Source organism: Artemia sp. Qi Xiang Cuo, chromosome 6 (genome assembly GCF_049724085.1).
Source record: "Artemia sp. Qi Xiang Cuo chromosome 6, ASM4972408v1, whole genome shotgun sequence".
Taxonomy (NCBI): Eukaryota; Metazoa; Arthropoda; class Branchiopoda; order Anostraca; family Artemiidae; genus Artemia; species Artemia sp. Qi Xiang Cuo.
In genome coordinates, this window is record NC_142799.1 from 13,178,211 (window position 1) to 13,204,335 (window position 26,125).

Here is a 26,125-nt window from a genome sequence, read left to right on the forward strand (position 1 = left end):
CAGGTCGTCCCCAAATGAGCTGGGAAGAGGCCGTAAGGAAGGATTTAAGGGAAATTTGGACTCGCTGGTAGGGTCTGTAGGGGTGGAAGCTCTGAATATATTGGGATGCAGGAGGAGAATGCACAGATGTGTGGAACTTAAGCGGCTTGGTGCTGCAGTGAATTACTAGGTGTAGTGGTAGTAGAATTTGATAAAAAAAAAGAGTACTTGTTAATTAAACGAAACACGCCCAAGAAGTGAAGTTAGGTTAATCCTACTGAAATATAGCCTTCATATAACCTTTAGTTTATATAATTGTTTGGGCTATATATTTGCACATTAGAGACGTTGGGGGTAAAGTATTTGGACAGCGCTCCTAAACTAATCTACCCCTCCCCTAATGTGGAAATATATAACCCAAATTATGCAAATCCAATGCATTCTGTCACCCGTCATTTGACTTCGTGGCTAACTAATCGAAACACACCCAAGAAGTGAAGTTAGGTTAATCCTAATGAAATATAACCTTTATTTTATACAGTAATATAATTTGGGCTATATATTTACTCATTGGGGGGGGGGGGGGTTAAGTATTTAGATAGCGCCCCTAAACTAACCTAACCCCCACCCCTAATGTGTAAATATATAGCCCAAATTATATAAGTCCAGTGCATTCTATCACCCGTCATTTGATTTTATGGCTAATTAAACGAAATACACACAAGAAGTGAAGTTAAATTTATCCTAATAAAATATAACCTTCATTATAACCTTTAGTTTACATAATAATTTAATTGGGGCTATATATTTGCACCAACCAAACCTACCCCCCCCCCCTTAATGTGCAAATATATTGCCCAAATTATACAAGTCCAATGCATTCTGTCACCCGTCATTAGTCTTCGTCGCTATCAAACCGGTTTTTTTAAATCTTACATTCAGCAAACTCCTCGGCTGTGTTTCGTTTAATTAATAAGTACTAAAAAAAAGATTCTTGTCTCTTTATTCATTTAAAAGAAAGGTAAAACGCCCGATTAAAACCTAAAATGAGCAGATTTAAGTCATATAATAATTTAAACCAACTTAAATCACAAAGAAATTATTTTAAACAAATGAATGATGCCGAGGACGGTAGAAATCCAAATGAATAATCACAACAAACATAAAGAATAAGACACAACTGTGGATAAATTAATTGATTGCAAAATGAAGATAAATTAAAATGAATAATCAATTTAAAGCTAAAACAAACAGGAATTGTCCCAAATAAACAGAAATTATCTACCGCCCCCTTAAACCCTCTAAACGCTAGAGTGTTATTTGCGCTTTATTGATTCTACTGATTCTTTAATAATTTTCTTTTGGTTCTTTTTCATTCAACTATCCAGAATTGTAGGGATCCTTGCCCCTAAACTGGTCCACATGGCGAGGGATTTAAGATTAGAGCCTTCGTGTCGTTCAGTTTTCTGGCAAACTAATATTTGTTTTTCTTTTCTTGTGAGCTAAGGTCTCTTTTATCCAAGAGCTTTCAGATTTTTATCAAGTTGGATCATTCAGAGGTCTTATATTTACGTGACCCGTGTCCTAACAAAAAAAAAAAAAAATTAACCCTTTTTGTGGTCCATTTATGGGAAGAATCAATTTTTCTTTCCATTATGTTCTCCTTTATTGAAGTCTATATGGCGTAGGACTTCAGGAAATAATTTGGTCGGAAAAATTTGGCCCTTTTTAGGGGACCTAAAAGGAATGCCCGCATTCCCAATCAAGTTGGATTATTCTCAGGCCTTATATTTGGGATACCCGTGCCCTAACAAAAAAGTCAGCCTTTTTGGGATGTATTTTGGGAAGAACTGTATTTTTTTCTATTTTTTTTTTCTTTTTTCATGTCTGTTTTACTTTAACGCAATATTTATTCTCTGTAAATTTGCAGGATTTGTCTTGGCTCGTGAACTTGGGATATCTTCACATTTACTTTCTCGCTTAACTGGCACAGTTTACATAGTCATCGCTAATCAGAAGAAGATGAATGTTGGTATGAACTTGAAAAATAACAAATTGCAGGAAGAGGTCCCTGGGTGGACAAGGAAAGTAGATGGCGATTGGCGTTATTCATATACAACTCAAGGCGCTATTGAAGACATGATTATTAAATTCCCTGAATTCATTGAACATGTTGGAAACAACTGTGGGGCTGATGTATACAAGGCAAATGAAATATTCCCAGATAATACGTAAGTCTTTCTGTTTTTATTTTTGATTCTTTTTAGCATGCTTTCTTAAATCGTTAACCATTCAAAATGGTATGTTTAACCCTCAATATTTTGTTGACCATTTATTCGCCTGCTTCATTGACCTGTGTCAAAGGGTTAATGTAATGAATTATAATTAAACCCCGTCCACACCAAGCAGAAATCTAAAAAGTGGATGTTTATTATCAAAAGTACTGCAGAATAATCTAGTTTCTGTGTTGAATCCAAATATGTAAAATTACTAAAATTTATTAGCATACACCAATTTTCAAAATTTTTGGAAAAAGAGTAAAAACATCCCAAAAGGCGTACGATTTTAATTAAATTGACACCGCCAAATTCAGCAAGTCTTCTAAAGCTATATGACCGATTTGAGCTGCTTATGGGAAAAGATAGAATTTGATTTTGGTTTTAAAACCATTTTGTTTGTTTGCCTCTACCTGAGGGGAGGGGATCAGCTATTTAACTTTCAAAAAATTATTGGGGGAGGGCAATAATGCTCTTCAAAATCTAGGTGGAGAGCATTTTTTTACTTTTTTTCAATGAAATTGCTACAAGTTAAAGCTAGAAGTTTAACTCAATTCAACCTACTAAGATTGATGTGACTTAAAAATATGTGGTAAATTACAAATATCAGTAAACAGTTCTGACTTATCCAAAGATTTTAAAATTATCAAAATGCCCTTTACAATAGATTTCCGTTCCTAAAAATTCCCGTTCTTAATGCGACTTGACTTTGCATTGCGATTCTAAATAAACGAGAAACGCATATTGTCGTAACATCTATGGGAGTCCTACGTATCACATTATATAGCTGTATATTAACTTTCAATGGGAGACTAGATTATTTGTTTGAAATTAAAGGGCGCCACTGTTGCCATAGGCAATGATCCTCCTATTAGGGTAGGGCGTGGAATCAGGCATGTTGTTTCTTTTAAAAAGATCGAAATAGGCATCTGTTAGTGTGGGTCCCATGTATTGTCCATGTATGAACGGTTTGGAAATTTTTTGGGGGAGGCGGAGGTAATGTTGTAGATGAATTAAAGTAAAAAAAGACGTAAAATTTATTAGAGAAATTGCAAAAAAAGACGAAATACAGGTGGGTGCATGACCGTTTCAAACCGTTGGTCCCAATATGTAGTTGGTCCCAATCCTACAAATAAGTAGGAAACTTTGTCGTTTGTATAAAATCTTGATTTCTAGTTTCTTGCTTAGAGAAAAGGGGTAACAAATGAAGAATTCTGCCATTTCATGCGTACTGACAAATAAACAGCAAATCAAACACTGTCATAACTATTACACGACCATTCACCCTTCAGCGACAAGCTGAATGTTGTGGCGCATTTAGTTCTTACACGTATATTTAAAAAGAATAGCTGAAGTTAAACATGAATAATAACTAATTTTTCAAAGAAAAAAAAATATGAAAGGAAAGTAGAAGTGTTTCCAGCTTTGATTACAACATATAGTAAATAAAGTGCAAAAAAAATCAATATTTTCCAGCAAGGAACGAAAACAGCAACAATTTCAGATGTCTTATTTTGGTTAAGATAAAATATCAATGCGACGTTAAGGGTGGAGGGCTGAATTGATTGATCATAAAATATATAAACCCTAAAGTATAGCTAGATTCTATACATTTCATTCTCACTAAATAGAGTGAATTAACAATTAACTTTCCGACTTTTTGTTGAAGGAAAACAGCTCCTCTCAATTAAAAAAAAAAACGAAATTATAAGAAAATTAGAAACGAAGAGAAATTAATAACAAATAAATGTTTAAGGAAAACAGCTCCTCTCAATAAAAAAAAGAAACTATAAGGAAATTAAAAACGAAGAGAAATTAATAACAAATAAATGTTTAAGGAAAATAGCTCCTTTCAATAAAAAAAGGCGAAATTATAAGAAAATTAAAACGAAGAGAAATTAATAACAAATAAATGTTTAAGGAAAACAGCTCTCTCAATAAAAAAAAAGAAATTATAAGGAAATTAAAAACGAAGAGAAATTAATAACAAATAAATGTTTAAGGAAATCAGCTCCTCTCAATAAAAAAAAAGAAATTATAAGAAAATTAGAAACTTAGAACAGCTCTCAATAAAAAAAAAGAAATTATAAGATAAATAAAAACGAAGAGAAATAAATAACAAATAAGTGTTTAAGGAAAACAGCTCTCTTCAATAAAAAAAAAGAAATTATAAGAAAATTAAAACGAAGAGAATTACTAACAAATAAATGTTTAAGGACAACAGCTCCTGTCAATAAAAAAAAGAAATTATAAAAAAATTAAAAACGAAGAGAAATTAATAACAAATAAATGTTTAAGGAAAACAGCTCCTCTCAATAAAAAAAAGAAATTATTAGAAAATAATAAACTAAGAGAAATTAATAAAAAATAAATGTTTAAGAAAAACAGCTCCTCTCAATAAAAAAAATAGAAATTATAAGAAAATTAGAAACGAAGAGAAATTAATAACAAATAAATGTTTAAGGATAACAGCTCCTCTCAATAAAAAAAAGAAGAAATTGTAAGAAATTTAGAAACGAAGATAAATTAATAATAAATAAATGTTAAGGAAAACAGCTCCTCAATAAAAAAAGAAATTATAAAAAAATTAAAAACGAAGAGAAATTAATAACAAATAAATGTTTAAGGAAAACAGCTCCTCTCAATAAAAAATAAGAAATTATAAGAAAATTAAAAACGAAGAGAAATTAATAACAAATAAATGTTTAAGGAAAACAGCTCCTCTCAATAAAAAAAGAAATTATAAAAAAATTAAAAACGAAGAGAAATTAATAACAAATAAATGTTTAAGGAAAACAGCTCCTCTCAATAAAAAAAAGAAATTATTATAAAATAATAAACGAAGAGAAATTAATAAAAAATAAATGTTTAAGAAAAACAGCTCCTCTCAATAAAAAAAATAGAAATTATAAGAAAATTAGAAACGAAGAGAAATTAATAACAAATAAATGTTTAAGGATAACAGCTCCTCTCAATAAAAAAAAAGAACAAATTTTAAGAAATTTAGAAACGAAGAGAAATTAATAACAAATAAATTTTAAGTAAAACAGCTCCTCTCAATAAAAAAAGAAATTATAAAAAAATTAAAAACGAAGAGAAATTAATAACAAATAAATGTTTAAGGAAAACAGCTCCTCTCAATAAAAAATAAGAAATTATTAGAAAATAATAAACGAAGAGAAATTAATAAAAAATAAATGTTTAAGAAAAACAGCTCCTCTCAATAAAAAAAATAGAAATTATAAGAAAATTAGAAACGAAGAGAAATTAATAAAAAATAAATGTTTAAGGAAAACAGCTCCTCTCAATAAAAAATAAGAAATTATTAGAAAATAATAAACGAAGAGAAATTAATAAAAAATAAATGTTTAAGAAAAACAGCTCCTCTCAATAAAAAAAATAGAAATTATAAGAAAATTATAAACGAAGAGAAATTAATAACAAATAAATGTTTAAGGATAACAGCTCCTCTCAATAAAAAAAAAGAAGAAATTTTAATAAATTTAGAAACGAAGAGAAATTAATAACAAATAAATGTTAAGGAAAACAGCTCCTCTCAATAAAAAAAGAAATTATAAGAAAATTAAAAACGAAGAGAAATTAATAACAAATAACTGTTTAAGGAAAACAGCTCCTCTCAATAAAAAAAAGAAATTATTAGAAAATAATAAACGAAGAGAAATTAATAAAAAATAAATGTTTAAGAAAAACAGCTCCTCTCAATAAAAAAAATAGAAATTATAATAAAATTAGAAACGAAGAGAAATTAATAACAAATAAATGTTTAAGTATAACAGCTCCTCTCAATAAAAAAAATAAGAAATTGTAAGAAATTTAGAAACGAAGAGAAATTAATAATAAATAAATGTTAAGGAAAACAGCTCCTCAATAAAAAAAGAAATTATAAAAAAATTAAAAACGAAGAGAAATTAATAACAAATAAATGTTTAAGGAAAACAGCTCCTCTCAATAAAAAATAAGAAATTATAAGAAAATTAAAAACGAAGATAAATTAATAACAAATAAATGTTTAAGGAAAACAGCTCCTCTCAATAAAAAAAAATGTAAAAGAAAATTAAATACGAAGAGAAATTAATAAAAAATAAATGTTTAAGAAAAACAGCTCCTCTCAATAAAAAAAATAGAAATTATAAGAAAATTAGAAACGAAGAGAAATTAATAACAAATAAATGTTTAAGGAAAACAGCTCCTCTCAATAAAAAAATAAGAAATTATTAGAAAATAATAAACGAAGAGAAATTAATAAAAAATAAATGTTTAAGAAAAACAGCTCCTCTCAATAAAAAAAATAGAAATTATAAGAAAATTAGAAACGAAGAGAAATTAATAACAAATAAATGTTTAAGGATAACAGCTCCTCTCAATAAAAAAAAGAAGAAATTGTAAGAAATTTAGAAACGAAGAGAAATTAATAACAAATAAATGTTAAGGAAAACAGCTCCTCTCAATAAAAAAAGAAATTATAAAAAAATTAAAAACGAAGAGAAATTAATAACAAATAAATGTTTAAGGAAAACAGCTCCTCTCAATAAAAAATAAGAAATTATAAGAAAATTAAAAACGAAGAGAAATTACTAACAAATAAATGTTTAAGGAAAACAGCTCCTCTCAATAAAAAAAAATGTAAAAGAAAATAATAAACGAAGAGAAATTAATAAAAAATAAATGTTTAAGAAAAACAGCTCCTCTCAATAAAAAAAATAGAAATTATAAGAAAATTAGAAACGAAGAGAAATTAATAACAAATAAATGTTTAAGGAAAACAGCTCCTCTCAATAAAAAATAAGAAATTATTAGAAAATAATAAACTAAGAGAAATTAATAAAAAATAAATGTTTAAGAAAAACATCTCCTCTCAATAAAAAAAATAGAAATTGTAATAAAATTAGAAACGAAGATAAATTAATAACAAATAAATGTTTAATGATAACAGCTCCTCTCAATAAAAAAAAATAATAAATTTTAATAAATTTAGAAACTAATAGAAATTAATAAAAAATAAATTTTAAGTAAAACAGCTCCTCTCAATAAAAAAAGAAATTATAAAAAAATTAAAAACGAAGAGAAATTAATAACAAATAACTGTTTAAGGAAAACAGCTCCTCTCAATAAAAAAAAGAAATTATTAGAAAATAATAAACGAACAGAAATTAATAAAAAATAAATGTTTATGAAAAACAGCTCCTCTCAATAAAAAAAATAGAAATTATAAGAAAATTAGAAACGAAGAGAAATTAATAAAAAATAAATGTTTAAGGATAACAGCTCCTCTCAATAAAAAATAAGAAATTATAAAAAAATTAAAAACGAAGAGAAATTAATAACAAATAAATTTTTAAGGAAAACAGCTCATCTCAATAAAAAATAAGAAATTATAAGAAAATTAAAAACTAAGAGAAATTAATAACAAATAAATGTTTAAGGAAAACAGCTCCTCTCAATAAAAAAAAATGTAAAAGAAAATAATAAACGAAGAGAAATTAATAAAAAATAAATGTTTAAGAAAAACAGCTCCTCTCAATAAAAAAAATAGAAATTATAAGAAAATTAGAAACGAAGAGAAATTAATAACAAATAAATGTTTAAGGAAAACAGCTCCTCTCAATAAAAAATAAGAAATTATTAGAAAATAATAAACGAAGAGAAATTAATAAAAAATAAATGTTTAAGAAATACAGCTCCTCTCAATAAAAAAAATAGAAATTATAAGAAAATTAGAAACGAAGAGAAATTAATAACAAATAAATGTTTAAGGATAACAGCTCCTCTCAATAAAAAAAAAGAAGAAATTGTAAGAAATTTAGAAACGAAGAGAAATTAACAACAAATAAATGTTAAGGAAAACAGCTCCTCTAAATAAAAAAAGAAATTATAAAAAAATTAAAACGAAGAGAAATTAATAACAAATAAATGTTTAAGGAAAACAGCTCCTCTCAATAAAAAATAAAAAATTATAAGAAAATTAAAAACGAAGAGAAATTACTAACAAATAAATGTTTAAGGATAACAGCTCCTCTCAATAAAAAAAAGAAGAAATTTTAAGAAATTTAGAAACGAAGAGAAATTAATAACAAATAAATGTTTAAGGAAAACAGCTCCTCTCAATAAAAAAAGAAATTATAAAAAAATTAAAAACGAAGAGAAATTAATAACAAATAAATGTTTAAGGATAACAGCTCCTCTCAATAAAAAAAAAGAAGAAATTGTAATAAATTTAGAAACGAAGATAAATTAACAACAAATAAATGTTAAGGAAAACAGCTCCTCTCAATAAAAAAAGAAATTATAAAAAAATTAAAAACGAAGAGAAATTAATAACAAATAAATGTTTAAGGAAAACAGCTCCTCTCAATAAAAAATAAGAAATTATAAGAAAATTAAAAACGAAGAGAAATTACTAACAAATAAATGTTTAATGATAACAGCTCCTCTCAATAAAAAAAAGAAGAAATTGTAAGAAATTTAGAAACGAAGATAAATTAATAAAAAATAAATGTTTAAGTAAAACAGATAATCTCAATAAAAAAAGAAATTATAAAAAAATTAAAAACGAAGATAAATTAATAAAAAATAAATGTTTAAGTATAACAGCTCCTCTCAATAAAAAATAAGAAATTATAAGAAAATTAAAAACGAAGAGAAATTACTAACAAATAAATGTTTAAGGATAACAGCTCCTCTCAATAAAAAAAAGAAGAAATTGTAAGAAAATTAGAAACGAAGAGAAATTAATAACAAATAAATGTTTAAGGATAACAGCTCCTCTCAATAAAAAAAAAGAAGAAATTGTAAGAAATTTAGAAACGAAGAGAAATTAATAACAAATAAATGTTAAGGAAAACAGCTCCTCTCAATAAAAAAATAAATTATAAAAAAATTAAAAACGAAGAGAAATTAATAACAAATAAATGTTTAATGAAAACAGCTCCTCTCAATAAAAAATAAGAAATTATAAGAAAATTAAAAACGAAGAGAAATTACTAACAAATAAATGTTTAAGGAAAACAGCTCCTCTCAATAAAAAAAAATGTAAAAGAAAATTAAATACGAAGAGAAATTAATTGTATTTTTTTTATATGATACAAAGAGCGACTTTAAGCCTTAAAGGGAAGAATAAGCACCATAAATTTGAGGGAGGCTACTGAAACCTCGAAATGGCCCCCGGTCATTCACGCTAAAATTCAACTTTTTCTTTGCTAGAGTTAATGCTTATTTTTAACATTTAATTTTTTTTTTGAAAGCCCGAATTTTTAAATAATGATCATGCTTCATTATCTTTGTGTGGAATAACATACATAGTTTTAAAGTAAACATTGTTTTTGACAGTTTAATATTTAATTCGAATGTGTTAAATTCGTTAATAGTTGAAAGTGATTCAAATGTGCTGAAAGTTGAAGATTTTTAGAATGTATTCAATTAACAACTGTTTTTATGTGCTGCATTAGTCTAAGTTTTCAGTAAACTGGAGAGTAAACTTCGTGATAAACAGCTTAGGATTTTTGGGCACTACAGTGTTCCTCGTATTCAGAGCAATTGCTGTTTGTTTTGGGTTTGAAACCCTTTCCCTTGTAGTATTTGCAGATTTGAAAATTCAAAAGTGTCGAAATGTTTACCCTTCTATAAATGAGAGATAGGGAGGGGGGGGGGGGTACTCTCACTCTCCCTCAATTTTTCTCCTTTGTTCTTTCTCCTTTTTTTATTGAAATATGAGTCGTAAGAACATGATAAATCCTGATAGGGAAGAAAAGACGAAGAAGCTAGCTCAATGGGTGGCAAATTTACCATGTAACAAAATTGAAAGGCAGCCTTGTGGGACTCCTTGTTTAAGTGCAACGGCCGTGAAGAATATTGAAGAAGTAGTTACAGAATTACATGCCCATGGTCGGGCCATTTCTAGAAGTAGAAGCAAAGTTAAGCCCAAAATTCTGTACAAGGTTAGTTGGTAGTTTCTAGTTTATGTTTAATTCTTTTCCTCCTGTTGTATGTGTGTCTCTTTTTTATTATTGTTAACGTTATTATTCTCTTTTTCGTTTGCTATGTTTCTGAGCTCTAGATAAAGTAATTGCTTGATTTCTTTCTTTGATTTTTTGTTGGTGTTTCTTTTTATTATAACTAGTGCTATTATTATTATTATTTTTGCGGTACTTTGCTATAATCTTAACCTTTAAATTAAGTCATTTCAAAAATGTTGACGGTTATTCTCTTCAAAGTTCAAAACTTACCGATGTGTTTTGACGATTTTTATGGTTTATAAAAGGAACAATAATTTTACAGGAGGGAATATTACATAACTAACGGAAGGAATTCTTTATTAATTATTGCTCAAGGCCGTATCCAGGGGGATTAGGGAGTTTGAACCCTCCCCCAGAAATGTTTGTCCGATTCGTAAAAATGTAACAAAAATGCAAATAAATAGTTTTTTGATGCATTTTTAAAAAAATTTTTTTAGTAAAATTTCCCCTGGAAAAATTCCCCTCCCCGCGAACAAAATTTTGGATACGGCCCTGTTCCTGCTAGTTTCGATTACCTGTTGCCAATTTCTCATGACCATTTCAAAATAATAATAAGGATTTCTTTTGAGATTTCTCTATAGCCAGTTGCCAGTGAACATTGAACAAAAGTGACTACTAGTCAATGTTCTTATGGAGTTTGCAAATAAAAGAAATTTGCACAGACTCAGGATAGGAAAAATTGGACTAATACCAAAGAATTCGAACGTCTGTTATTAATTTTTGCTGAATTAAATTTTATATTCATAAGCGCATTTGTTCACGGTTCTACAAATTATGTTTCGTCATTGAATTATCTAACAAATATTTTAAATTGTTGTTCAATATGTTACCTATCTGTTCCGAAAACTAATTTTCTGCAACTTTGGGTGTTAGGTGTTGATAGGTTCTCGGAATTTCTGTCTGCCTCAATATTAGTCCTAAAGTTAATTCTAGCTATACCTGTCTTGTGTTTGCAGCAATACGTTAGTTTCCTAATTATGGTCAATTAGAGATAAAGTAACTCTTTAGTCAGACGATGAAAATGATAATAACCAATTTTTCTTCTCGCGGGCATAGCTTGATGGCATAGTTTAAGGACTATACACCATGGACTGCTACTTATTTTGGGTGATTAATTTAACAAAAATGGTTTCCATAATATATATATATATATATATATATATATATATATATATATATATATATATATATATATATATATATATATATATATATATATATATATATATATATATATATATATATATATATATAAATATAAACAAGTAAAGAACCAAATTTAAACCTAAAATGAGCTGAAATAAAGTCACATAATATTGCAAACTTATAAGAAATTACATCAAACCTAGATATAATAGATTCTGCAATGGATGAATAGACGAATCCTAAAATGAACGAACATTAAAGTAAATAATGAAGTGAAAATAAATTACCACGAATAAGAGGTCTATGCCCCACTCCCTAAACCGTCTAAAGGCCAGAGCATCATATGTGGTTTACTGAAAACGATCTCTATATCGAGCGGTGGGTTTCTACCTTCCCCATACTTAAGGCTTTTCCTATAATCAAGGCCCTAATTAATGCTACGGGGACGACCTAGGGTATAGGGAAGGCGGTTCTAGGCCTTAATCCCCCGACGTTTACCTCCCCCCGGAAAATACCCCCCCCCCCGGAAAATAACCTCCCGGGAAAAATACCCCACGGAAAATGCTCCCTACGGAAAATACCCCTCCCCCTCCATGGAAAATGCCCTCTGCGTAAAATAACCCCCCCTCGGGGAAAATACCCCCCTGTGGAAAATAACCACCCGCGCAAAATACCCCCCGCCCCGCGGAAAATACCCCTCCCCCTGGAAAATAAGGCTTTCCAAATTTGAGCATTTATTTGAGTTTTTTTTCGTAGGAGGAAGGAATTTTGGTGCTTGTGTATTATGCGCTACTCACCCAAGTTTACGCTGTGTAAAACTCGAGAACAAACCAGTTTCTTCGTTAGTTTCTTTCAGCTTAGCGCGAGACCAGACGATCACAAGTGACAGAATAGATGGAAAATATATAATTTGGTTTCTATATTTGCACATAAGGGAGGGGGTAAAGTATTTGGACAGTTTGAAATCAGAAAACCACTCTTACTTTATAATATGCAGAATAATTGTATATAACACATTTTCCATGCAGACCCGCTATAATTTAATGCCCCCTCCCCCTAATGTGCAAATATATAGCCCAAATTTGTTTCTAAAGCAACGAAGAAACCGGTGTATTCTCGAGTTTTACACCTCGTAAACTTGAGTGAGTGGCGTGTAAGATACAAGTGCCGGAATTATTTATGGAGAGAGAGAGCTGGATTTCCCGGCATTATTTAAAAACGATCTGAAATTGAAAAAAACATGGTTTTTCAACTGAAAGTAAAGAGCAACATCAAAACTTAAAACGAACAGAAATTATTACGCATATGAAAGGAGTTGCCCCTTCCACAAGACCTTGCTCTATACGCCAAAGTTTGGACTTTTTGTCCTAATTCTTTAAGAACGATTCCTGAAAAATAATGGCCGTTTAATTAGAACAATAAGCTTTGTTTTAAAAATCAAAATATAAAAAACCGTAGTGGAAAGCGCGAGGTCTTGAGGAGGAGGCAACCCCTTTCATATACGTAATAATTTCTGTTCGTTTTAAGTTTTGATGTTGCTCGTTACGTTCAGTTGATATGGAATCGGTTATTTATTGTAGTTTCTGTTCGTTTTGGGTTTAATTCATTTATTGATGGTGATTTGTGTTAGTTTTACGTTTGGAAAATTATTGAATTTATTTCTACTCATTTTTGCTTAATGAGGCTCTTTACTATTATTTGACAAACTTTTTTTGTGGAATTTTATTTTCAAATTAATTTCTCTTCATTTTTTATTGATATTGTCTTTTTCATAGAAAATAGATATTTCATATCTTTGTTTTTCTGTTAGACACTGGAGTTTTTACTTTGAAGATTATTTGACTTTATTTCTGCTCATTTTTAGTTTAATGAGGCTCTTTACTTTTCTTTAAGAGGCTTGTTCCGTATGTTTCCAATTAACAAATACTATCTGTATGTAATTAAATAAAAAAACAACGAGTTTTTCAACTGAAAGTAAGGAGCAACATCAAACCTTAAAACGGACTGAAATTATTACGTTTATGAAAGGGGTTGCCTCCCCCTCAAGACCTCGTTCTTTACGCTAAAGTTTTTTTTTTTATATATTTTTAAAACAAAGCTTATTGTTCTAATTAAACGGCCATTGTGTTTTAGGAATCGTTCTTAAAGAATTAGGACAAAAATTCTAAACTTGTCCTTTCATATACGTAATAATTTCTGTTCGTAAGTTTCGATGTTGCTCCTTACTATCAGTTGAAATATATATATTTTTTTAATTTAATTTCTGATTGTTTTTAAATACGTAATACCAGGAAATCCGGCTCTCTCTTCATGAAAAATTCTGGTACTTGTGTATTATACGCTACGCACTCACCGGTTTTATCGTTAGTTTCTTCGTTACTTTAGAAACAAATTTGGGCTATATGTTTGCACATTGGGGGGGGGGGGGTTAATTATCGTGGGTCTGCATTCAAAATTTGTTAGGTACAATTATTTTGCATATTATGAAGTAAAAATCGTTTCCTGACTTCAAACTGTCCAAATAATTTACCTCCCCTCCTTATGGGCAAATATATAGCACTAATTATATATATATCCCATCTATTCTGTCACTTGTCTTTGTCTTGTCTCGTGCTAAGATGAAAGATACTAACGAAGAAACCTGTTTGTTCTCGAGTTTTACACAGTGTAAACTTGAATGAGTGGCGTATAATACACAAGTACCAATTTCCTTCCCCCTACGGAAAAAAAACTCAAAGAAAGTTCTCAAATTTGAAAAGCCTTATTTTCCATGGGGGTGGGGTATTTTCTGCGGGGGGTATTTTCCGGGGGGTATTTTCACGGGGGGCATGTTTCGGGGGTTAAACGGCGGGGGTGTGTGTGTGTGTTAAACTCTAGCCACCAGGGAAGGCGTTGGGGATTGGACCTATACCCAAGCATTTCCTTTTCCAAAGGCCCTTTACCGAAGAACTTCCCTATGCCCAAGGCCCTACCCTACCTATCAGAGTAGTGCTGCCATATCTTCCCCCACACTTCCCCCTACCAAGCGTGAAACTACCACAAATCAGCATTGATAAATAAATGAAACTCAAAACGAACAGAAATTACAATAAATAACCGAGTCAAACTCAAAACGAGCAGAAATTAACATAAGTTGGGTGCAAAACCCCTATGCCTTCCCAAGGCCAGAATAAAATTTGCACTTTACTGAAAAAAATACAAATGAATATGCATTGTCAGTTTAAAATACATATACTGATGTTTAGTAATCAAAATGTTTATATTATTTGATTTATTAAAGTTATTATTTGAAAAAAACTACGTTTTCTAAAGAGTTAAAGAGGCTGAGTTACAAGGTCGAACCTTAAAACGTACAGGGATTGGGAGGCACAGTTGGGGGCTGCCGCCCCCCAAACCCCCGCTTTCGCAGCCTTTAAATAAAAAAAGTGTTTTAAACTGAAAGTAAGGAGCGACATTAAATCTTAAAACGAACAGAAATTATTCCGTATATGAAAGGGGGTGTGCCCTCCTCAACGCCTCGCTCTTTACGCTAAAGTTTTTATTGTTTAAAAAAAAGTTGTGAGAAAGATTTCTGTTATATACGGAATAATTTCTGTTCGTTTTAAGATTTAATGTCGCTCCTTACTTTCAGTTTAAAACACTTTTTTTTATTTAAAGGCTGCGAAAGCGGGGGTTTGGGGGCGGCAGCCCCCAACTGTGCCTCCTAATCCCTGTACGTTTTAAGGTTCGACCTTGTAACTCAGCCTCTTTAACTCTTTAGAAAAGGTAGTTTTTTTAAAATTATTTCTGCACGTTTTTGTACAGTTTATTACTTATTATTGCTTGACTAACTGTTAGCTGATTTGACAGCTTGGGGGCTCTTATAGGAAAACGAGCCCGCGTTTTCGCGGGCTTGTATGGGGACACGATAAGAGCCCGCTTATAGCGGGTTCTTATAGGAAAACGAGGTTTTTCGTAAATGTAAATTCGGGGGATAATTTTTTCGGTCTGAAAATATCAAAAGGCCCTAACAGGTCGAATTCTGCTTCGAATGAGTCCTCATTCACCCGGATCAATTGCCAGCTGTGGCCTGTAGGCGTGGCTAAGAAAAAAAAGAAATGATGAATTTTAAGTGGCTATATTTGGTTTTTTGAAAACAGGGAAGGAATGATCGGATTGAGCTGAAATTTCGAGGATAAGCTCCCGGGCTCTAGGAAAGCTTAACCTCTAAATTTCAGCCTAATCAGACAACGCTAAAGGGGGGCTGTGGTGGGAGGGTCCAAACTTCCGGCCCAGTTTACCCCATGAAGATAAAGTCGGAGGAGGATGAAATTTTGCAAGTTTCTTAGTTTGAGCTTGGGCTACAAAATGCAATTACCGCCGTCTCTCTGCGACCTCTAGGACCTGAAATCGCTTAACATTGTGGTGGGTCGCCTCTTTATAGAGGCACAAGTGTGCCTCCTTGATAAAAGTAAAAACATTTATGTTTTTTTAGTAAAGTGCAAGTTATGTTCTGGCCTTGGGAAAGCATAGGGGTTTTGCGCCCAACTTATGTTAATTTCTGCTCGTTTTGAGTTTGAGTCGGTTAATTATTGTAATTTCTGTTCGTTTTGGGTTTCATTTATTTATCGATGCTGATTTGTGGTAGTTTCACGCTTGGTAGATTATTTGATTTTATTTTTGTTCATGTTTTGTTTAATGTAGTTCTTTACTTTTCTTTGAAAAACTTATTTTGTGGAAAATTTTTTTAAATTAATTTGAATTAAATAATGAATAGACTCCCCTAGTGTGGTCCCAGTTATGCTGTTTGGTTCACTGTTTGCTGGGATTGCCTTGAGATACGTGAACAAAAAAACAATTACTGTATCTTTTCTTATTGCCCTGCTCCCTAAACACATTCTATGATATAAATGATTGAGCATTCAAAATTTTCACAATTAATTGGTCAGGTTAAGAGGTTTACGGAAGGGCGGTACCAATGATTCCACTATTTTCCTGAGTTTCTCCGAATTTCCCCGTAAGAAAATTGAGCTCTCGGAAATCTCCCCAAAAATAAGTGTTAACAAATTTTAAGAATTTGTATTTTGTGTTAGCATCTACGTATTGACGAACTTGAATTTTCAGAAAAACTCAGAGAGCCAAGTTTTCATTCAGAAATTTGGGGATAATGAAAACAGTGGGTGGTACAAAAATTTAGAATTATTATAAAAGCAAAATCTTCTGTTTGCCTTCTTTACTTTCTTATGGTGAAAAAGACATGTTATTTTTAGTGAAAATTCCTAAAACCAATTACAAATAGGCTGGTATCAGAGGAGGAAAAGCAGTGGACTTCTTCTCAAGATTAAGACTTATCTTAAAAGCTTTTCCCCTTGAAAGTCGAAAACTTTATTCGGGGAAATTTGTATTTTATCTTTTTCTTAGTAAATATTTAATAGTATACTCAGCTATAATTTTTTATTGGTTCAGCACCTGCAAGAGATATGAGTAAGAATGTTTTGTAGTTGAACTCGTGTGATCAATCAAATTTTCTTGTGTAAATGTCTTCTAGCTACTGGATTTATATTAAATAGATATTACATATTTAAGATTGTTTTTATTCCTACTTTTAAAATTTCAACAAGTAAAACATCATACTTAGTTTTATTTTGAACGATACGTAAAATTTTCTTTTTAATTGCGGTTTTAATGGGTTCAAAGCTGCCAGTTAGAAAATATTTGCTTAAGAAAAGTTCTTCGTTTTTTTTTTTTTTGAATAAAGAAAAAAAGTTCTTTTTTTTTGAAGAAGTTTTTTTTTTATTTTTTTAAGAAAAGAGTAGGTGACATTAAATAAATTATGAGATATTGTTAAAGAAAATTTGAAAGTCACCGAGAGGAGAGGAGGTGGGAATAAAAAAAAAAAAAAAAAAAAAAAAAAAAAAAAAAGTTCTTCGTAATCAAAGATTCTCTGAAGAATACTTCCTCTGAAAATTTCTATTTGGTGGTAAGTAAACCCTAATGATATTCATATATATTTAGATGAGCACTAAGCTCTAATATTCGATCTATGAAAGTAAAGTAAAGAAGAAGGTGAAGAAAGTCAAAACTGACCTTGTTGTTTGTATGCCTTGTGACTCGTTTTTACATCGTAGTAACAGTCTACCAAATTTAATCCAATCTTTAAGGGGATTCGATACCTTGAACTCGATCACCTTATCTCGTCTATTGTAGACTTTTTCTAGTTTGTGTGGCCAAACTATATAGAATTGATTGGGTGATTTTGCCATAACCGATAGTGCTTGGATAAGAGATCTGTGTAAACAATAGAAACCAGAACTTTGTTCCTACTTTCCAATAAATCTTAGAAGACAGATACTTAGATTTAACGAAAATTATGTCAGTAAAAACTGTGAGCTTTGTTTTTTTAATTGAACGGAGTGGAATTTCTTTTTAAAGTTCTGGAAAGGGCAGTCCCTAGAAATATTCTAGGATGCCTGCTAGAATATGACGAGAAAGTGTGATGTCGTTAGAAAATGTGAACTTTGCTTTGTCGATTGAACGGAGCAGAATTCTCTTTCGAATTCAGGAAATGGCAGTTCCTAAAATTATTCTAGTACCTGCTTGGAAAACATAATAAATAGCCCAAAGTAAATAAAATTTTAGTAATTTGACAGCTTCGGGAGTTCCATATCCTGCTCTCACCCTTGATTGGAAACCTTGCCGACACAGGATGCATATTGTTTATGCTCTATGTGCATTGAATAGAGAACACTTTCCTTAAGAATTTGCAAGAAATTGTACGTTTCCTTTATTTTCTCGGGCTCGTAGCCTTTGATGTCGGACTAAACTTAATGAAACTTATATATTCGAAATCAGCAACATAAGCCGATTTTTTTTATATATCTATTGGTATCAAAATTCTGTTTTTTAGAGTTTTGGTTACTATTGAGCCGGGTCGCTCCTTGCAGTTCGTTACCACAAACTGTTTGAAACTAGCCTTTCGTTAGCTTTTCGAACTCTTGATAAATTTCAGATCCCCGTGAATTTTTACAAAAATTGCTTTGGGAGTTCCCTTTGGTGCAGTGAAAATTCGCTCATGGGCCCTTTGTATTTGTCAGCCGGCAATGAGACTCGCAGAATCATTTTTAAATTATCGAATCCTCTCAAACTTTATTTGATAAAATCTGTATTTTACGCTTATCTTTTGTGTCTGGGCCAGAAATGAGAGCCATGACCATAAAACCAGACCATGTACGTCCAATGTTTGATCTTTGGGACCTCCCTAGTATTAACTTTCCTTTTATTATCGATGTATGTTCTTTTATAGCCGTCAGTGTACTACCAGGGTTGCGCGCTTCCAGATCCAACAACCGAGTTTCAACTTTACGATCGGGTTATTAATGTCAGAGATGGATTTTCTGTTCCTCAAGGTGCTTTAGGAACTGTTGTCGGTAAGAAAATTTGCCTTTTTGTGTAGCAGTGTTGGTGTCAGGAAAGTATCTGGAGTCCATCCCAGACTTTAGACGTAGTCTCTTTTAGATGAGCAAATCGTTTTTCCCTTTTTTTTCGTTTTTACTTAGGCTTTAAGTTAGTGTTTGGTCGTTAGTACCTCTGAGCTTATCCACAATGTGGATCCCATTTTTGCGGCTACTTATGTGCTATTTGTTTCTGTTTATTTATTTATTTTGTGGTTTTTCGACGCGATACCTTAAATTAGGTATATTTTTTTCCAAGTCGATGCTGCCTTTCTCTACGAACAAGTAAACGTTCAAATGGGGATAAGTCCATTTATTAGACAGTAAAAATAGACACAAAAGTCTGGATATTTCTACCACATATACAGCGATCGTCATCAGCAGAAATGCGACAGATGACGATCATCATATTCATCTCCTGTTGCCGATCGCTGTATATGTGGTCGAAATATCCAGACTTTTGTATCTATCTTCACTGTAATAAATGGACCAATCACCATTTGAATGTTTATTTGCTTGCGTTTTTCTCCGCTTAATTTTCCTGTAAGTGCTGAAAGATAATGTAATATTTCAACATCTACACAACAGAATTACAGAACACAAAACTAATCCTAAAAGAAACTTTTATAATCCAAAAAGTCAAGAAATGAAACAAATGGTCCAGACTTTTCTTGAAAATATCACGTTCTTGTTGAAGCAAATCAACTAGGGAAATCAGAATCTAAACATTATTCTCAAATAAATCTCCCCCAGAAGTATGATGGACAACTTAACAGAAATTTCAAGTAACGACAAAACTTTCAGCTTTTTGGCATGCTGACCAATGCTCTGCGTGGTGCAGTTACTGATCAACTGATTCAATGCCTTCGGCCGGGAGTGAAATGCGTGGTTGGGGCAAATCATCCCACACTTCTCCTGTTTTTCCTCCAGATTTCTCCCGGAACCCACTTAAAACTGGGTCGAATCTGGTTGAGCTTACAGAGTCGCATCATCGACCCCCAAACCATGACAAAACCATTCAGTTTAACTTTAATTTTTCAGTTTTCAAGGGAGAGTTCCAGAGAGGCAAAATGTAAAGCGTGTGGAGTAGAGACAAAGCGTCATAGAAAGTACACGCTTGCTATAACTATACTGTAGTGCAGCAAGTTTAGGGTTTGCTAGTGTTGAGCCCAGCTATTGCAAACTCTAGCGACAGTGTTTGAGCACTTCGCTTATTTGAACCATTAACAAAGCCGAAATCTTTTAGTGAACTAGACTCTTTCATTGCTGTACCTGCAACAATAATAGATAGAGAATCAGCATCTTTTGGGCGTATGTTATTAACAAGGAACTCATTTTTTCGTAGTATGATTGACAAGCCCCAGAAGCTTGTAACTCGATAACAAAATTCAAGTTGTCTGGCACCGTAGATAGACTCGACCTGATCAAGAGGACGTCATTAGGGCAGTAAATTAAACTGAAATCCAAAAGTGAATGTATACTCCAATATTAATAATCGTCCTGGTCACAGTAGTTGTTAGAGCGTTGAACAAAGGTTTAACTTAGTATACATCGTTAGCACGAGGAAGAGACGGCTTTAGGGATGGGACAGAAGGGGCACTTACAAGAACGCAGAAATTTTTGGTGCGCAAAGTTTCAAACAAAAAATTTGAGACGGTGTTTTTTTTTTTTTTTTTTTTTTTTTTTTTTTTTTTACAAAGCAAAGGCCACAGTTGACAGTAAGTATAAGCAAATTGAACCTGAAATTTTTATTTTTCCCATATCTTCACCACCATTCTTTGAAAGTAAAGTAGACTAAATTTAATTCATTTTAGACAGATTTAAATAAATAAAAAAAAAATTAATGAATGAGTATCTTGTTAATAAATTAAAATTCTGTTACAATTTGACGTAGGAGACAAGGGGTGTACGCAAATCAAGATGTTTCCCTGTGCGCAAGTGAGGCCAGAACCGCCACTGGCGAAAAGTGATTTGGTGAAATGGGATTTCGGAAAGATTTTCAAAGATTTAGTAGTTCTGTTAATAGGTATATGGATAAGTTTGAATCAAATTATTAGTCTTAGGGCAATAAGTACTTGAATTTGGCCAAATGAAGAGACAAGCTTGAATGCTGGGTAGCTAGAACTCTATTGCTGTTACCACAGCGGGTTGCCTACTGGACCGATTAAGATTTACAAGTGAAGTAAAGAAAAATTGATTGCTGATTATTTAAACCATTCGTTAATTTTGTTAGCTTTATATGTAAATTTACTCTTAAGGAAAAGAGAACTCTTGAACTCAAATGAACCTTAGACTGTACTAAGCTTGTATGTTCAGTGTTTTTCTTTTCTTTTTTTGTTGTTGTCTTGTGTTTTTTCTTTAATCCGCCGAATCATTTTTATGTCTGACCCTTAGCAACCCTGCTATTGCCTACTATTTATGATTTCAGGTGTTCAAAATGCTGGTAAAAAGATTTCAGACATGGTTATTGAAGTAGTTTTTGACAAGACGTTTCCAGACGGTACTTCACTGCGTGGTTGTTCTCACGGGAAAGGTTATCGGATGCCATCCTACGCTCTCATAGATATTAGCCATGGACACAGGTTCTTTAGTAGTTTGGAAGGAAGAGAAACACAACCGTCATCTCATCCAATTGGTATAGACATCATTTTAGTCTTATTTTTAGAGAATTAATTTTTATCTTAGTACAGCTCTGTTCCTTCTTATTTCTAACGTTTAATTTTTCTGATCATTTTCTTTCCGTAATATCTTGTGTCTTTTGTACAATTTGCATATTTTTTCTTTGTTTTTTGGTTTAAAACTTAGTTTGAACGAAATTTGTTTCAATTTTAAAGGTATTTTTCCACTTTTTTCTTTTTTTCTTCATTTTTCTAGTTAATTTGTTTATATGATTACTTATGTTTCTCATATTATTGCTGTTTTTAGTTTTTTCCAAAATTTGTTTTTTTACGTTTTTAATTTATAATTTCAGTTTGTTTGTAATTGAATTTGAGCAAAATTTGTTTTAGTTTCTAAAACTAATTTTTTTCATCTCTTTTCTTATTTTTAATTTTTATATTTTTAGTTACTTTGTTTTTATAATTTCTTATGTTTTTCATTTAGTTCGTTCTTTTTCCGTTTTTTCGTAAGTCGTTTTCTTCCGCGTTTTAAAATTATAATTTGTATTAGAATATATTTAGTCGAATTCCTAAGAAGTAATTCTGGATTGAATACTGGATTAAAACTTTCAATTTTTTCATATTTCCTTTCTGTAAGTGCTTTCATTTTCAATATATCGTTAATACTTTTTTATCTTATATTCACCTTTGTATATAGTCCCCTTTGGTATTCTTATTATTCGATATGAAAAAAATGGTCTCATTTAATAGTTTCTTCCCCAGTTTTATTATGTGGTTTTTTCTGTTTTTCTCTTCATTTTTCAGGGTTACTCTGATTCACATTATGCTATCGTTTCAATTTTGTACGTAGCTTAATAATTACACAAAAAGACTATGCAACGTCCTCTATCATGACGCTCAGTTTGGGAGGTGTTACTCTCAAAACAGGTTGATGAACACTCTTCCATGGGTGCCCATAAGCTGAATTTCAGAGGGGGGGGGCAAACCTCGTCTAATTGGCACTTTTAATGCTTTTTAATAGGAATATCAGAACAAAAATGTAAAAATAAAAGAAAGTGTCATTCAGCCATGGGGGGGGGGGCAGGGGGCCCCCCCCTTGTGGGCGCCCATGCACTCTTCTGGTTTCTTCTCAGCTGCTAGACACTCTTTATTGGTTGTAGATCACAGCCACTGTATATAAATATAATACAGTGTGATCATTCCCTATCTCAACCATTATACAAAGCCGGACCGAGATGCAAGTGCGCCGGAAAATATTTAAACAAGTATAAACATAAGCGACATTCGATTTTTTCACGGGTAGACAAGTCAGATTTCTCTTGAACGCGAAACTTTGTAACACTAAATTTTTATATAATCTAATTTTAAATTAATTTATTCCAATACATATATGAAAATCGGTAATTAGCAGTGCAATGTTATTATTAGATGTCTTTAGGAATTACAAGTAGGTTTCGAAGTCTCGAGTTGGTTTCAAAGGCATTTTGAGAAAGTTTCTGCGAAAATACGCGTTCAAGGGTAATATACACTGGAACGCTGATGACAGACTAAATGCGAGTAGCTATTTGTAGGCGCCGAGGATGTAGTAGCCGAAAATCGCTGAGCCGTGATCTTACTGTTATATTATTTATATACAGTGATCACAGCCAAGGTATATATACAGTCATCCACGTTTGTTTCAGCAGTAGGACACATCATAGCGCCATAAACGGACAGTGGTGAGCGGAGTGTACTGTTGATTAATTGACTAATAGAGACTATAAGCACAGCAAAGATGTATAAAATCGTCGTTGCGCACGTGCGGAGGAGGAACCAAGGAGAAATACGTGACACATGATGTGTCCCAAAACTCTTCAATGGAGAAGATAGGAATGCACATTAATGTATAGATACCTTTGCTGTGGTCTTGACCAATATTGAGCATGGTTGCTAAGATCTTTGTTTTTTAATAGTCCTTTTTAATTATTTTTTTTAAATATTTGTTTTGTTTTAGGGCTGTCTATTGTGAAACCTGCCCGTAACAGAGCTTATGCCAATATACCGCCTCCGGCATCATTGATGGAGCAAGATAATAGGAATCAGAGCCTTGGATCGTTTCATAACAAATTCGGTCCTTACGAGCAGGGAAACCAGGGAACGGTAAGTTTTTTCATTAAGTATTTTTTAGTTTTAATAATTCGTTTTTAATAATTCAGTGTTTATACATTAAGAACACGTTAGTTTGAATTTAAAGTAATTATTTTATATTTATTTTCTTATACACTACATTTCTATGTTAAACTAATGTATTTTTTCCATTAGCTTTTATAAATTAAGTGTACATTAAGTGTTTGTTTTTTCATTCTTGTAGTCAGAAGTGTAGCTTTTTATGTCTTTGATCAGAAAGTATCTTTGTTCCCCTCAGTCGTTTTCTTGAAGGTCTTTTGTGGAAGAAGGAAGTTAAACCACTGAATGTACTCTATACAATCCTTTTAATATATGTTGTAATCTACACGATATAGATTGTATATTGTATAGATGTAGTAGTACAATCTATATTGTGCATATCTAATTTTACCACAATTGAACCATCAATATATATATTTATATTGTATAGACGTAATGCAATGTATTTTACAATCTGTACAATGTACAATCCTATCAACTTTTATAAAACAATAATTTGGTGGTTTCCCGAGAGAGAGCTTATTTTTATTTATTTTTATTTTTTTCGGGGGCGATCTTCGTAAATTTGACCGAATTGCTACCTGATTTATGCCGAATTTTCTGCAGAAATCAAGAATTTTGCTAAATTTCTGCCGATTTTGCAAAATTTTACCGAATTGCTACCTGATTTATGCCAAATTTTCTGCAGAAATCAAGAATTTTGCTAAATTTCGGCCGATTTTGCAAAATTTCTGCCAAAATTTACGGCTACGGCGAAAATTTTACCGAATTCCAAAAAAGTTGGGGGAGGGGGCACCCCTCCTCGCCCCCCCCCCCCAGAACAAAATTTGCACTTTACTGAAAAAATATAAATGTTTTTACTTTTATAACATTAATAAATCAAATAATATTTACATTTTGATTACTAAATATCACTACATGTATATTAAACTGACAATGCACATTCATTTGTATTTTTTCAGTAAAGTGCAAATTTTGTTCTGGCCTTGGGAAGGCATAGCGTTTTTGCGCCCAACTTATGTTAATTTCATTTATTTATCGACGCTAATTTTTGTGGTAGTTTCACGCTTGGTAGATTATTTGATTTAATTTTTGCTCATTTCTGTTTAATGGAGTTCTTTACTTTTCTTTGAAAAACTTCTTTTGTGGAAAAAGTTTTTTAAATTAATAAGGAAAAAGACAGCAACCGCAAGGGCTTTACAGCTGATGACAAGAAAAATATGAACTTTCTGAACCTTTTTTCTAAATTATGAACCATTTATGAACTTTGGTTAAAAATAAACTTTTTTCATAATTATGAACCCAGTGGGAGGCCTGTACTAATACTACTGGGTATTAGCATGTTCATAGTATCAATTGTCATCGATAGCAATTCCAAAGGTGTACATTTTATTTCGATTTGACAATATGTTTGAGTTTTAGCTACTTTTCCCAAATTCTCAAAAAATTGTTTGCTTGATTTTATTTTTGCTCATTTTTGGTTTAATGGACTTCTTTACTTTTCTTTGAAAAACTTATTTTGTGGAAAAAGTTTTTTAAATTAATTTCTGTTCGTTCTATATCGACATAGTCTTTTCAGGGAAAAAGAAAATAATACTTTAAATCTTTTCGTTTTTTAAGAATTTATAGTTTGGCCTGCTATTTGTATGCTGGAGATAAATTTTTCAGCAATTTCTAACAACAACGCCCTTTTAAAAATCTGGACACAAATAGTATTGTTTACTTTAGTTTCATACCTCCTCTAGTTGACCTGAAATGGAAAACTTGATACCCTTCGCAAAAAAGTCTGTTTACTTTCTTTGATAGCTTGGATACACTTACGCTATTTTGATTTGGTTAAATTTTAAGAGGAGAAATGGGAGGGTTGGCGTGAGAGGGTGGGAGTGGAAGGGGGATTAGTTGCCCTCAAATCACTTTCGACTATTAAAAATGGCATCAGCCCTTTCTATTTTCAATGGAATGAGCCCTTTTCGAAGATCCCACGACAACTCCTTCGATACGAAGTGCCCTGATCTAAACAACAACAAAAAATAATACTTTGTACCCACTTCGATCTTTACTATAAAAATGTCAAGCCTTCCAATCACTTTCGACTATTAAAAAGGGCACTAAGCCTTTCGATTTCCAATCGAATGAACCCTTTTCGAAACGACAACGCTTTCCATAAACACCTTATATGCCCCAAGGGCATAAATTACAACCTTTACCCTAAGGTCTGTTAGGGTGGTTGTCATCTTCTAATACCGAATTTCCAGAACTTTCAACTACGTTAAACAACATGGCTATCTCAAAATTTTTGATTGGATGTGTTTGGGGAAATGGTGGGCGTGAGAGGGGTGTTAGTCGCCTTCCAATCACTTTCGACTATTAAAAAGGGCACAAGCCACTCCAATTTTCAATTGAATGAACGCTTTTCGAAGTTTCTACGACAACTTCTTCGATACGAAGTGCCCTGCCCTAAAAGAAAAAATTAATAA

General features: G+C 31.5%; 1 protein-coding gene across 2 annotated transcripts in view; it reads left to right on the forward strand.

Moving 5' to 3' along the window:
- pcm (5'-3' exoribonuclease pacman) overlaps positions 1–26,125 on the forward strand; it is a 221,926-nt gene that overhangs the window by 107,443 nt on the left and 88,358 nt on the right. For both annotated transcript variants that reach the window (XM_089090490.1, XM_089090491.1), the window contains exons 15-19: positions 1,910–2,210; positions 10,015–10,210; positions 18,717–18,840; positions 21,293–21,499; positions 23,476–23,621. In XM_089090490.1, the coding sequence (XP_088946616.1) occupies positions 1,910–2,210; positions 10,015–10,210; positions 18,717–18,840; positions 21,293–21,499; positions 23,476–23,621 (974 nt within the window). The remainder of the gene's footprint in view (positions 1–1,909; positions 2,211–10,014; positions 10,211–18,716; positions 18,841–21,292; positions 21,500–23,475; positions 23,622–26,125) is intronic.